This window comes from Mobula birostris, chromosome 31 (assembly GCF_030028105.1).
Source record: "Mobula birostris isolate sMobBir1 chromosome 31, sMobBir1.hap1, whole genome shotgun sequence".
Taxonomy (NCBI): Eukaryota; Metazoa; Chordata; class Chondrichthyes; order Myliobatiformes; family Myliobatidae; genus Mobula; species Mobula birostris.
The window spans coordinates 34,357,068-34,372,456 of NC_092400.1; the positions used below are offsets into that span (position 1 = coordinate 34,357,068).

Sequence of the window (15,389 nt, forward strand, 5' to 3'; positions counted from 1 at the left end):
TCCTTTCTAAGATATGGGGCCCAAAACCATGCTGACTACAGTCTACTTCATCATGTGCCTCCAAGTGCCCCGAAACCACATACTTGACAATTGACTCCAACACCTTCCCAACCACTGAGGTCAGACTAACTGGCCTATAATTGCTTTTCTTCTGCTTCTCTCCCTTCTTGAAGAGTGGAGTGGCATTTGCAATTTTCCAGTCTTCCTGAACCATTCCAGAATCTAGTGATCATTATTTACTGGGAAGTCTGGAGGTCTACAGATGTTCGGTCCAAAACATCAGCCGTTCATTCCCATCCACAGATGCTGCCTGACCTGTCGAGCTCCTCCAGCACTTTGTGTGTTTGCTCTAGATTTGCAGCATCTGCAATACCTCTTCTGTCTATGGAGGTTTGCAGAATGCCCACAATTCACTAACCGTAACCGTATGTCTTTGGAATGTGGGAGGTACAGGAGCACCCCACAGGGCTTCACGCGGTCACAAATGCCTTGCAGGCAGTGGCAGGAACTGAACCATGATCAGTTATCACTAACACTATTAAGCAATGCGCTAACCGCGAAGCTATGGTGCCTCCCCGTGGTAGGAGCCAAACCTTCAAGAGTACATGTGTTGAACGTATAATGCAGCAGAGTGACAGAGGCTGAAGATGACTTTGGTTCCTGAATTAAAGCAATAACGTTTGACCAGCTTCCCATTAATTCTGCATATGCTCCTGTTAAAGGAGACTTGGAATATTGAAGTAAGAAAAATTGAGAACAGGGTGAGAGTGATGGCATAGTCATAACAAGGATTGGGACTGTGGTGTATCTATAGGTTACAATCACAGCCTGCATGCCACCTTGTGGTAAAATCCTGACTATTGATACAACTAATATCACTATAGGCACCCGTTATTCTTGTGAGACCATGGATCTGCGCCTGGAAAGTCTTCACTCTCCAGGGTGCAGGCCTGGGCAAGGTTGTATGGAAGACCAGCAGTTGCCCGTGCACGGTGGGTCACAGTTAGGAGGGGGAAGGGGAAGAGTCAGGTAATAGAGAGTACCCCGGTGGCTGTGCCCCTTAACAATAGGTACTTCTGTTTGAGTATTGTTGGGGGGGACAGCTTACCTGGGGGAAGCGACAGTGGCCGTGCCTCCGGCACAGAGTCCGGCCCTGTAGCTCAGAAGGGTAGGGAAAGGAAGAGGAGGGCAGTTGTAATAGGGGACTCGATAGTAAGGGGGTCAGATAGGCGATTCTGTGGACGCAGTCCAGAGACCAGGATGGTAGTTTGCCTCCCTGGTGCCAGGGTCCAGGATATTTCTGATCATGTCCAAGATATCCTGAAGTGGGAGGGTGAGGAGCCAGAGGTCGTGGTACATATAGGTACCAATGACATAGGTAGGAAAAGGGAAGAGGTCCTGAAAGGAGAATATAGGGAGCTAGGAAGGGAGTTGAGAAAAAGGACCGCAAAGGTAGTAATCTCGGGATTACTGCCTGTGCCACGCGACAGTGAGAGTAGGAATGTGATGAGGTGGAGGATAAATGCGTGGCTGAGGGATTGGAGCAGGAGGCAGGGATTCAAGTTTTTGGATCATTGGGACCTCTTTTGGCGCAGGTGTGACCTGTACAAAAAGGACGGGTTACACTTGAATCCTAGGGGGACCAATATCCTGGCAGGGAGATTAGCGAGGGCTACTGAGGTGACTTTAAACTAGAATGGTTGCGGGGTGGGAATCAAATTAAAGAGGCTAGGTGAGAGGAGGTTAGTTCACAACAGGGGGATGGGAACCAGTGCAGAGAGACAGAGGGGTGTAAAGTGAGGGTAGAAGCAAAAAGTAGTAAGGAGAAAAGTAAAAGTGGCAGGCCGACAAATCCAGGGCAAACATCAAAAAGGGCCACTTTTCAACATAATTGTATAAGGGCTAAGAGAGTTGTAAAAGAGCGCCTGAAGGCTTTGTGTGTCAATGCAAGGAGCATTCGTAACAAGGTGGATGAATTGAAAGTGCAGATTGTTATTAATGATTACGATATAGTTGGGATCACAGAGACATGGCTCCAGGGTGACCAAGGATGGGAGCTCAACATTCAGGGATATTCAATATTCAGGAGGGATAGACATGAAAGAAAAGGAGGTGGGGTGGCGTTGCTGGTTAAAGAGGAGATTAACGCAATAGAAAGGAAGGACATTTGCCGGGAAGATGTGGAATCGATATGGGTAGAGCTGCATAACACTAAGGGGCAGAAAACGCTGGTGGGAGTTGTGTACAGGCCACCTAACAGTAGTAGTGAGGTCGGAGATGGTATTAAACAGGAAATTAGAAATGTATGCAATAAAGGAACAGCAGTTATAATGGGTGACTTCAATCTACATGTAGATTGGGTGAACCAAATTGGTAAAGGTGCTGAGGAAGAGGATTTCTTGGAATGTATGCGGGATGGTTTTCTGAACCAACATGTCGAGGAACCAACTAGAGAGCAGGCTATTCTGGACTGGGTTTTGAGCAATGAGGAAGGGTTAATTAGCAATCTTGTTGTGAGAGGCCCCTTGGGTAAGAGTGACCATAATATGGTGGAATTCTTCATTAAGATGGAGAGTGACATAGTTAATTCAGAAACAAAGGTTCTGAACTTAAAGAGGGGTAACTTTGAAGGTATGAGTCGTGAATTAGCTAAGATAGACTGGCAAATGACACTTAAGGGATTGACGGTGGATATGCAATGGCAAGCATTTAAAGATTGCATGGATGAACTACAACAATTGTTCATCCCAGTTTGGCAAAAGAATAAATCAAGGAAGGTAGTGCACCCGTGGCTGACAAGAGAAATTAGGGATATTATCAATTCCAAAGAAGAAGCATACAAATTAGCCAGAAAAAGTGGCTCACCTGAGGACTGGGAGAAATTCAGAGTTCAGTAGAGGAGGACAAAGGGCTTAATTAGGAAGGGAAAAAAAGATTATGAGAGAAAACTGGCAGGGAACATAAAAACTGACTGTAAAAGCTTTTATAGATATATGAAAAGGAAAAGACTGGTAAAGACAAATGTAGGTCCCCTACAGACAGAAACAGGTGAATTGATTATGGGGAGCAAGGACATGGCAGATCAATTGAATAATTACTTTGGTTCTGTCTTCACTAAGGAGGACATAAATAATCTTCCAGAAATAGTAGGGGACAGAGGGTCCAGTGAGATGGAGGAACTGAGCGAAATACATGTTAGTAGGGAAGTGGTGTTAGGTAAATTGAAGGGATTAAAGGCAAATAAATCCCCAGGGCCAGATGGTCTGCATCCCAGAGTGCTTAAGGAAGTAGCCCAAGAAATAGTGGATGCATTAGTGATAATTTTTCAAAACTCGTTAGATTCTGAACTAGTTCCTGAGGACTGGAGGGTGGCTAATGTAACCCCACTTTTTAAAAAAGGAGGGAGAGAGAAACCAGGGAATTATAGACCGGTTAGCTTAACGTCGGTGGTGGGGAAACTGCTGGAGTCAGTTATTAAAGATATGATAACAGCACATTTGGAAAGCGGTGAAATCATCGGACAAAGTCAGCATGGATTTGTTAAAGGAAAATCGTGTCTGACGAATCTCAGAATTTTTTGAGGATGTAACTAGTAGAGTGGATAGGGGAGAACCAGTGGATGTGGTATATTTGGATTTTCAAAAGGCTTCTGACAAGGTCCCACACAGGAGATTAGTGTGCAAACTTAAAGTACACGGTATTGGGGGTAAAGTATTGATGTGGATAGAGAATTGGTAGCAGACAGGAAGCAAAGAGTGGGAATAAACAGGACCTTTTCAGAATGGCAGGCAGTGACTAGTGGGGTACCGCAAGGCTCAGTGCTGGGACCCCAGCTGTTTACAATATATATTAATGACTTTGATGAGGGAATTAAATGCAGCATCTCCAAGTTTGCGGATGACACGAAGCTGGGTGGCAGTGTTAGCTGTGAGGAGGATGCTAAGAGGATGCAGGGTGACTTGGGTAGGTTGGGTGAGTGGGCAAATTCATGGCAGATGCAAATTAATGTGGATAAATGTGAAGTTATCCACTTTGGTGGCAAAAATAGGAAAACAGATTATTATCTGAATGGTGGCCGATTAGGAAAAGGGGAGGTGCAACGAGACCTGGGTGTCATTATACACCAGTCATTGAAAGTGGGCATGCAGGTACAGCAGGCAGTGAAAAAGGCGAATGGTATGCTGGTATTTATAGCGAGAGGATTCGAGTACAGGAGCAGGGAGGTACTACTGCAGTTGTACAAGGCCTTGATGAGACCACACCTGGAGTATTGTGTGCAGTTTTGGTCCCCTAATCTGAGGAAAGACATCCTTGCCATAGAGGGAGTACAAAGAAGGTTCACCAGATTGATTCCTGGGATGGCAGGACTTTCATATGAAGAAAGACTGGATGAACTAGGCTTGTACTCGTTGGAATTTGGAAGATTGAGGGGGGATCTGCTTGAAACGTATAAAATCCTAAAGGGATTGGACAGGCTAGATGCAGGAAGATTGTTCCCGATGTTGGGGAAGTCCAGAACGAGGGGTCACAGTTTGAGGATAAAGGGGAAGCCTTTTAGGACTGAGATTAGGAAAAACTTCTTCACACAGAGAGTGGTGAATCTGTGGAATTCTCTGCCACAGGAAACAGTTGAGGCCAGTTCATTGGATATATTTAAGAGGGAGTTAGATATGGCCCTTGTGGCTACGGGGATCAGGGGGTATGGAGGGAAGGCTGGTGCAGGGTTCTGAGTTGGATGATCAGCCATGATCATAATAAATGGCGGTGCAGGCTCGAAGGGCCGAATGGCCTACTCCACGTATTTTCTATGTTTCTATGCTACAAGTCTCCCCTCTCCACAACACCAATGTTGTCGAAGGGAAGGGCATTAGAACCCATACAGCTTGGCACCAGTGTCGTCGCAGAACAATGTGTGATTAAGTGCCTTGCTCAAGGACACAACACGTTGCCTCGGCCGGGGCTCAAACTCACAACCTTCAGGTCGCTAGTCCAATGCCTGAACCACATGGCCACGTGCCCACAATCACTATATCACTATACTGGACAAGAAACTGAAGTGCAATAAGATGTCAGTAATCAAGTATCTGATATGGTATCTGGCTCATTTGTCAGTTCATAAGGAGAGCTGGGGGTCCACAATGCAGGCAGGGTGTATGGTTAGACTTGTGGCCTGAAACAGGTGCAGGGGTTCTGAGTATTGGTATAATTCCTGCTTCTTTTAAATATGCTAGATTCACCAGGACACTTATTATTACACCACTGTGTAACAAATGAACATGAAATAACAGTGTACCTGAGCAATGATAAACATTCAACAGTGTGGAAAATCTGCTCATGTGACACTATAGAACTTGTCGAGGTGTCAGATTATATGAGCTTTACTGTACCATGCATTCTGCTGAACTATCTTTGGGATGCATACATTACTAATTCTTAATCGCTGTGCAGTCGTCTCTTATTACCCTCTGGATTTTCTGAACTTAGGTTTAACATTTGAAATGATCAGGGGTCACATCACATTGTTTGGTATAAATATATAATGAGGTAAAAGCTATTTAAACTCTTCTGCTTCTAATATATAATGTTGGAAACTGTCTCTTGGTAATTGAGCTCAACTGCTCTCTTGGGCAGAATTTCACAAGATTCGTGGAAGGAATTACCTGGAAGACAGAAAATGGAAATGTGACAATTGATGGTGGGTTGTGAATCTGAGTAGAAATCTAGATTTAGGGGAGGAGAATTATCAGGTTTTCTTGCTGTTGGAACATAGGAACATTAAATTACAATCGAGTCCTGAAGAAGGGTCTCCACCCGAAATGTCAACTGCTTATTCCTTTCCACAGATGCTGCCTGACCTGCTGTGTTCCTCCAGCATTTGGTGTGTTGTGTGTTGATTTGGATTTCCAGAGTTTCTCATGTTTATGACTTATTTATGCACTTTATCTACCAACTGATCTCCCCTTTTTGGAAGGTAAAGTTTCACAGTCACAACCAGGCTAAACCAAGTTTCACACTGCTGAGTAGGCAACACCTGGTGACCACCTGAAAGAGAGAACGGGTGCTCAATGGAATCGAGAACTGATACACAAATCAAGATCCAAAAATAGAGTTAGGATTATTCTTCTGTTATTTAGTTCTTTGTTTTCTGGAATTGAAAGAAATTTATCACAGTTTGGCTTGGAGGGAAGGGCATGGCGTGGGGAAGGGGACTGAAGAGAGGGTATAGAGAGTAGGTATAGAGAGTAGGAGTAGAGAAGTAATATACTAAATTGCCATTTTTGTAGGTCAAGAACAAGTCCTTAAGCCAAATAAGTATGGCAGTCATCAAGCAGGCATTACACCATTGTACACTAATCCCAAGTCCTGCCAAAGGGTCTTGGCCTGAAACGTCGACTGTACATTTTTCCATAGATGCTGCCTGGCCTGCTGAGTTAACATAGAACAGTACAGCACAGTACAGGCCCCTTGGCCCACAATGTTGTGCCAACCCTTAAACCCTGCCTTCCATATAATCCCCCACCTTAAATTCCTCCATATACCTGTCTAGCAGTCTCTTAAATTTCACTAGTGTATCCTGCCTCCACCACTGACTCAGGCAGTGCATTCCATGCACCAACCACTCTCTGAGTAAAAAACCTTCCTCTAATATCCCCCTTGAACTTCCCACTCCTTACCTTAAAGACAGGTCTTCTTGTGTTGGGCAGTGGTGCCCTGGGAAAGAGGCACTGGCTATCTATTCCTCCTTCTCTCCAAAGAGTAAAGCCCTGGCTCCCTTAATCTCTGATCATAATGCATACTCTCTAAACCAGGCAGCATCCTGGTAAATCTCCTCTGTACCCTTTCCAATGCATCTGAATCCTTCCTATAGTGAGGCGACCGGAACTGGACACGTATTAACTTGCTAAGTACCTCCAGCATTTTGTGTGTGTTGCTTATTCTCATCAAAGACCCAATTTACAGTGGCTAATTAACCACCAACCCACACATGTGGGAAGACGGCAAGAAACAGGAGCACGTAGAGCAAAGGAAAAACTCCACACAGGCAGCACCGGATGTCAGTAATGAACCTAGGTCATTGGAGTTGTGATGTTTCAACCTGACCAGCGTGGTCAGTGTAGACTGAACCTTAATGCTTCAGATACAAATAATCTCCTCTAATAAGGTAACTTGGAACAAGGCAGTATGGTCACATAGTTAGAATTGGGATACTTGTGATCAAATGCATTTATATTCTAAAGAATTGTGGGAGCCTGGAACTGTCTTTTAAGAGAAAGTAAAAATAAGGTTAATTCATTTTAAAATTGAGACAGGAGACTTCTTCATTATTCATTAGGGGAAATATTTTAAAATTGGTAAACAGAAAATATTTAGCTCTGCTGTGATCTAAATGAATGGCAAAGTAAACTTGCAACATCTTTCTGAAATACAGCCAAATATTCTACTGCCACAGTGTTTATGTATTGCATTATCAGAGATCCTAACCAGCCAAAATTCATCAACATCATCATGTGCTGTGTTGTATGACGTGGTCTCCATGACCATGATTGTTCTTAGTAATTTTTTCTACAATAATGGTTTGCCATTGTCTTCTTCTAGGCAGTGTCTTTACAAGACAGGTGACCCCAGTCATTATCAATACTCTTCAGAGATTGTCTGCCTGGCATCAGTGTTTGCATAACCAGGACTTGTGACATGCACCATCTGCTCATACGACCATCCACCACCTGCTCCCATGGCTTCACGTGACCCTGATCCAGGGTGGGGGGACGGTGCTACGCAGATGCTACACCAATCAGGTTCAACATCAGCTGGTGACAAACATCGTGCCAAGCTGTCCAGGTACACAATCAACAATTAACTTCTTCATAGTCAGCATGAAGTGGGGAAGGACAGAGAGGGGATGTGAAATACTTAGCAAGTAAGTACGTAGACAAAAAGAATCATTTCATTATATGATGCACGAGGCACTTTATTTATATAATAAACAATTGAATAAAAACATTATGCCCCAGATGATAGTTGTTTCATGATTACTGCTTCCAAAATAGTGTCATAAACTGTACACAGGACTAGTAAAAAGCCTAGATTTTGTTTATTAACATAGCAAATATTATGTTGCAGACATCAATAATTCAGCCTGAAATAAGAACAGACACTTACTGAATACCTGGGCTAAGTATCAGAGTCACTAGGAAATCAAGGGAACTGGCAATTAACCAGTTGGACAGTTATGCTAGAAGTGTCATTAGAAGCTTTAATGGCCTGAAAGTTAAATAAACACAGTTTGGTGTAAGTAAGCATCTGTGAATAGAAGTTCGTAACTCAAAATACTCTGCAGACACTGGGGTCAAAGCAACACGCACAACATGCTGGAGGAACTCAGCAGTGTGTTGCTGTGAATAGAAGTTGCTGCTAATTAGATAGTGACAGCTTTCACACTTTAACATTAGCTCAGTCAGTTCCACATGGACAGCTAGAAATTTAGGACAGCCCAGATAATGCAAGACTCCATCATTATGTACAAAGAACTAAGATTTCAAAGCCTAAATCACTCAGTATTTTATAAAGATTTTTATTTTTTCTCACCTTAATCCCTTCCCAGTCTGCATTTGGACTCTATCTATAGTTTAGCATTGATTTTAATCACATGGTCCAAGCAGACATGCCTTATTGACACGATCTACAAAAATAACTAAGACAAGTTGAGTAATTTGAGCTAATATTGCTGCTGTACAAAATTAAAATTTAAAAACTGAATGGCAAGCATCGCCTCTGTTTCTGATCCTCTCCTGGCCTCTGTAGCTCACTGCCAGAGTGCAAGTGGGTCACTTACCTGCTTGTATATTTCACTTTCCTGTACTTGGCCAGCAAACATTGCAAGGGGAAGCGGGAATATGGTGTGAAGGGCTGATTTCCCAGCTTGTTACCATCAGCCAGCACATCTTTAACATACTGAAGAACTTGGATCAGAATGCACTCCGCATGAATATTACCCCTACCAGTCTCCACGTGCATCGAACCCCAGTGAAAATAAATCTGAATCTGAATGTGCTGGGGCTGAATCTTCCACTGCTGCAGAGAAATTAACTGGTCTTACAAATACAGGAAATATTTACAGTGATACCAGTCTGAGCCCATTATAAATCGAATAGTTGGTACTCAGAGAATATCACGTTTGTCTGTACTAAGCTGGCCACATACCAATTATTAGATTCTCTTGCACAGTAATTTTCTATTATCTCACTTCCACTCACACATGGTTCCACATATAGATTTGGTACTTTTCAGTCCATTCCTGAAGTATGCCTTAAAGCTTACAGGTGAGAACTTTAAACACAACAAATTCAGTCGATGCTGGAAATCCAAAGCAACACACACAAAATGCTGGAAGAACTCAGTATGTCAGGCAGCATCCATGGAGATGAATAAGCAGTCGACATTTTGGGCTGAGACCCTTTTCCAGGATTGGACAGAGGCAAAAATAAAAAAGTCTGGGAAGGGGAAGGATAGCTATAAGGTGAAACCAGCCGGGTGGGAAAGGTAAAGGGCTGGAGAGGAAGGAATCTGATAGGAGAGGAGAGTGGACCATGGGAGAAAGGGAAGGAGGAGGGGCACCAGTGGGGAATAGAAGAGGGGAGGGGAAGGGAAATTTTTTTTATTGGAAGGAGAAATTGATATTCATGCCATCTGGATGGAATAAGGTTTTGCTCCTCCACCCTCGCAGTGGGGGGTGGGGGAGCGAGAATTTTGTGTTCTTATTTCCCAACTCTTGAGTGAGGCCCGACATATTAAAACTTTCTCCTTCTCCTATTTCATCAAAGCACTAAAGTCAGGAACCGGTACATCTCCTTGCTTTAGAATACATTAAACGATATTTATTGCTCATCTATCATTAAAGGGCTTGTAGATGAATAGATGTTTCTCTTACATTTGTATTATACACCATAGTGTTGAACAGGTCACTCAGATGCCTGACACAGGATTCCTGAAACAAACACTGCTCCAAACTCTGTCACAGAAAGAGATCACAAGGCAGGAGCAGGATGTGCTCAAAGCCTCCTTGAGAAACAACCCCGACAGTTCCTGGGAATCACTGACCCAGTCTGTTTAAAGTGGAGAAGCAATACTTGGGAGGAGTACAAAGCCCCTGCAGAAATGGTGAAGGAGATCCAACACTCACAGACCACCCAACCCATCAGACACCTTCTGCTCTTTCTCTGGTAGATTCTGTTGTTTCACCATTGGCCACATTAGTTAACCCAATTACCACAGAACGTGAGTAAATGCAAGTAGACCCTAATCCTAAAAAGGATGATTATGGGAACAGAATCCATGGATGTGAAGCTCCACTAAATGTAGATGTGGCTTCAGGATTACTTTTTGATCCACACATGTACGATATGGATTTAGTGCACCAGCCACTCACAAACACTCATCTGAGTGACGATATAATTTTCCAAGCAATGAAAACTGGTTGGGACCTGTGGAGGACTGTATACTAACCACAGGCGACCAATTTATAGAGAAGGTGTCTTCCTTACAGATTTATATCAGTTCATTGGCTTCATATGAAATTCGGACTAAACTTCTTGTTCCACAGGTTGATTGATGTTTCTTCTTCAGTAAGTGCAGGACTAAAGGGGAGTTGAAGACTTGGCCCCCTGTTCTGGCAAGGGGCCAGTGAGAGCATTTGCTCCACTCAGTGAATCCATTCCAAGGGAAGAGTCACACCTTACAGCCACTTTTGGACCTCCCAGTTTTTATATTACGTCCAGGCTATTCGTGGCCGGTGCCAAGTCTAGTAAATAAAAATCAGAAACAAAAAAAAACATATCAGAACGTTTATACTGAAGACCAAATATTTGAGAGATTCAGAACCAAGCTGTATAGTATAGTTCCTAGTACAGCAAATATACTACACAGTACTTTCTGTACTTTAGAGGAAATACTATATTGTATACCAGACATTCCAGACACCCATTTTCAATTCAGACGCAAGAAATTGTTGCTTCAGATAACAGCACCTGCAATCTGCTGAAGGAACTCAGTGAGCCAGGCAGCATACCTGGAGGCAAGGGGTGTAAGTAGTCAAGGTCCCAGGTTTAGGATGCAAGGTTTCGACCTGAAATGTCTACAATTCTGTTCCTCCTCCATGCTGCTTACGCCACACATTATTTACCTTGGGCTCATACCCCTGCCGTCTCATCAGCTCAGCTTCACGTTGAAGCAACTCTTCATTCTCCCTCTCTGCGAGCCTTTCCTCATTCTCCTCTTCCTGTTGTCGTTGCAACTCTTCCAACGCCTTCCTCCTTCGCTCTTCAACCTGCATTCAGGAGAAAAGTCAGGAATATCCGCATTCATCAGAGTATTATCTAGTATACTGCTTTTATTTATTAATAAATTGATATTTGTTTTATATTTGCCACCACACTACATGATATAATTCCAACTGAATACTCGGTGGCCACTTTATTAGGTATACCTGTTCACTAATACAAATATCTAATCAGCCAATCATGAATGGTTTGTTTTTGCTTTTCACAACATTCTCTGTAAACTCTAGAGACTGTTGTGCGTGAAAATCCCAGGAGATCAGCAGTTTCTGAGAAACTCAAACCCAGCCTATCTGGCACCAACAATCATTTCACTGTCATTTAGATCACACTTCTTCTCCATCATGATGTTTGGTCTGAACCACTCAACCTCTTGACCATGTCTGCATACTTTTGAGTTGCTGCCTCATGTTTGACTGATCAGATATTTGCTTTAACGAGCAGGTGTACAGCTGTACCTAATAAAGTGGCCACTGAGTGCATGTGTAGAATGATTTGGAATTCTCCTTAATCCTACTTGCCAAGGATTTTTCATGGCCTCTCTTGGCTTTCCTAGTTCCCTTCTTGAGTTCCTTTCTGTTTTTTTTTCTAATCATCAAGTGGCCAGTTTAATTTTAGCATACACTTCCTTTTTCCTCTTCACTAATTTCACCACCTCTCTCAACAACCAAGGTTCCCTTCCCTTGCCATCCTTACTGGAACATACCTGTCCTATACTCTGTGCAGTCGGTCTTTAAACTCCCTCCGCATGTCAGCTATGAACTGGTCTAAAAACAGCTTCTTCTGATAACTCTTCCTTAGTTCCTGCCTTATACCCTCATAATTTGCCCTGCTCGATTTAATGCTCCCTTGCAAGGTCTGTTCTTATCCTAATTATTAACTGTCTTAATACTAAGGAGTTGTGATCACTATTCCCCCACTGGCCAGGCCCATTATCCAACACAGGGTCCAGTATGGCCTCTCTAACTACACATTGATTCAATCCCCTCCTTGATGCTCCAAACAAATTCTGCTCCATCTAAACCTCTTGCACTCAGGAGGACCAAGTCTGTATTAGGGAAGTTGAAGTCAGCCATCAAAACAACCCAGTTGTTTTCATGCCTTTTCTAATCTACCTTCATAGTTATTCCTCAATGTCCCTGTGGTTATTGGCCAGGGAGATGTTCAGTGTCATTTCAGAGTGATTACACCTTTCCTATTTTTTGAGTTCTTCCCATATAGACTCAGTCAATGAGCAACACCTCTGGGTGCAGCAATGACACTGTTCCTGAATAATAGTGCAAATAATGTCCCCTCACCTACCCTTTATCCACTCCTCTGTCTTTTCTCAAACATGAAAGCATCCATATCTGTCCCTCTCTGTTATGGCCACAACATCATAATTCCATGTTCTAAGTTCTTCACCCTTACCCATTTTACTCCTAGCATTAAAATACACACATATCAACCTGCCCATCCATTGTGTCTGTTATCTCGCCTGTTCTTACTGGTCACGAGATCTACCTTCTCAATCTCACCACTTTCTGACCTGGTGCTCTGGTTCCCATTCCACTGCCAAACTAGGTTAAACCCTCCCAAGTAGCACTAACAAACCTCCAACCCAGGATATTGGATCTCCTCCTGAAGGTGCAACCCGTCCTCCCTGTCAGGCACCACATGTACAGGTACTTCTGCACCTAGCGTCTCATTGTGTACATACAACCCGTCCAAGTAAATAAGTAAAACTTATGTATATACAGCCACACTCAAGTAGTTACTTGGACGAAATGTTTTATAGGATTGTTTTTATATTTATTGTGGATTTTTTTTGTTTTTAATTGTATTTTTTATGTTGCATCGGATCCAGAATAACAATCATTTTGTTCTCCTTCACACTTGTGTACTGAAGAATGACAATAACAATCTTGAATCTTGAACAAGCCACGCCACCGTCAGAATAGGTTCTAATAATCCAAGAACATGAAACCTCGCCCCTTGCACCATTTCCTCAGCCACACGCCTATCTTCCCATTGTCCTGATTAGCATGGATATCGGGAGTTAGACAGAGATTACTGCCTTTGAGCTCCTGCTTTTCAGCCTCTTTCCTCACTCGCATACTCATTGTGCAGACCTCTTCTCCCCTTTCTACCCATGTCATTGGTGCCAATATGCACCATGACCTCTGGCTGCTCACCCTCCCCCTTTAACAATGCCCTCCACCCACTCTGAGGCATTCTCAACCCAGGTACCCAGGAGGCAACGTACCATCTCCCGTCTGTTTCAACTATCAAGTCTCCAATCACTGTTGTTCTACCTTTCCCTGCTGAGCCTCAGAACTGGCCACAGTGCCACTGGCTTGGTTGCTGCTGCTGTGCCTTGATAGGTCATCTCCCCAGCAGTATCCAAAGATGCATTCTTGTTGCTGGGAGGAACAGCCACTGGGAGAAATCTATACTGTCTGCCTCTTCCTCTTACCTTTCCTGATGGTCACCAAACTACCTGCAGCTCGTACCACTGGTGTGAGCACCTCTCTAAAACTCTTGTCTACAAAGATCTCAGCATCCCAGGTGAGTCCAAGTAGACTCAACTGCAGCTCCAGTCCCTTCACACATACAGAGTCTGTCAAAAGCAGCAGCACCCTACAATCCCTACATGAAATGTAAATTTTCCCATGCTTACTGTATTGCAATACTTTCCATTCCATCTTTTCTTCTTTCTCCTGCCAAGGAGAATGGCTGTTTCACAAGCCAGTATTGGGAAAGAGTCAGAGTGAACCTAAATCTTGCCACAACTGGAGCAGTGCTTTTCTCCATTTAACTCACAGAAGCCAACTTTGCATTGTTGATCCTGAGAGGAAATCAGTTAACATCATTGACCACATGAACAAGCTGACTGGAGGAATCTTGGTTACCTGGCTCTTCAAGATGTTTGGGAATGGCGCATTAATGAATGTACATTGTTACAGTGTAAAGAAGGACAAGTAATGAGGTGATTCAGGCCTCTATGTCAATCACTTGCTCTTTGGAACAAACCTGAGCTTCCAGCTCCTGTTTACGGGCTGTTTTTACTTCCTCCTCTTCCTCTTTCTTACGCTTTGCCATTTCCTTTACTTCCTCTAATTCCTGAATAAGTCTCTCCCGAAGCTGCAGTGATTCTTCCTGAGCGTGTCGATTCAGCTCAATTCTCTCCAGGACTTGCTGCTGACGACCTACAAGTACCTGACAAATGAGGAGGCCACATTAAATACCGCTTCTACCACGGCCAAGAGCAATTTAATGTAAACTGTGCTGAACAGTTAGAGGATTCTTTTTCTGTTTTGTTCATTCATTACGTGCCATGTCATATGACAATCATGATCTTTCCACGACCGCGATTATTCTTGGTAAGTTTTACTACAGAAGTGGCTTGCCACTGCCTCCTTTTGGGCAGTGTCTTTACAAGACGGGTGAACCCGGCCTTTATCAATACCCTTCAGAGATTATCTGTCTGGCGTCAGTCGTCGCATAACCACCAGCTGCTCGTACGATCATTCACCACCTGCTCTCATGGCTCACGTGACCCTGATTCGGGGGGGGGGAGGCACCAAGCAGGTACTACAGACTGCCCAGCGGTGACCTGCAGGCCAGTGGAGGCAAGGAGCGCCTCCACTGGTAGAGACATGCAGAATCCCCACCCTGCCATTTATTTAACCATAAATTCACATGAGCAGCAGAATGGCTAAACAGTAATATTTTTCTATTTCAGAACGCAGCTCTGAATTAGTTTCAAGTCTTTTGTTCCCTACGAAGTCTAAAGCAATTTTTAATGTCCTCCTTTTGTATGACAGTCACAAGAGCTGGAAAATGTTGTATTAGGGTTGTGATTGATAGAGAATTCAGTTTACTTATTGTGGTGAAACCTTTATTTTTGTATCCTGTGTAGCTTTAAGTAGGCCGAGTAAAAACTCGGTCTTTTATTCTTTAAAGAAAATTTATCTCATTAGAAGAGCTTTGAAATAAACCCTACAGATTGTCGATGGAGTGGCTTTAGACCATTTCCAGCCACTCACACCATTTCATGAACGGTTATCAATCAGC

General features: G+C 43.4%; 1 protein-coding gene across 3 annotated transcripts in view; it reads right to left on the reverse strand.

The window, feature by feature from the left end:
* Nucleotides 1-8,010: 8,010 nt before the first annotated feature.
* tchp (trichoplein, keratin filament binding) overlaps nt 8,011-15,389 on the reverse strand; it is a 40,262-nt gene continuing 32,883 nt past the window's right edge. For all 3 annotated transcript variants that reach the window (XM_072247434.1, XM_072247432.1, XM_072247433.1), the window contains exons 11-13: nt 14,346-14,531; nt 11,180-11,323; nt 8,011-10,798 (exon numbers count right to left, since the gene is read on the reverse strand). In XM_072247434.1, the coding sequence (XP_072103535.1) occupies nt 10,766-10,798; nt 11,180-11,323; nt 14,346-14,531 (363 nt within the window). In that variant the 3' untranslated portion in view covers nt 8,011-10,765. The remainder of the gene's footprint in view (nt 10,799-11,179; nt 11,324-14,345; nt 14,532-15,389) is intronic.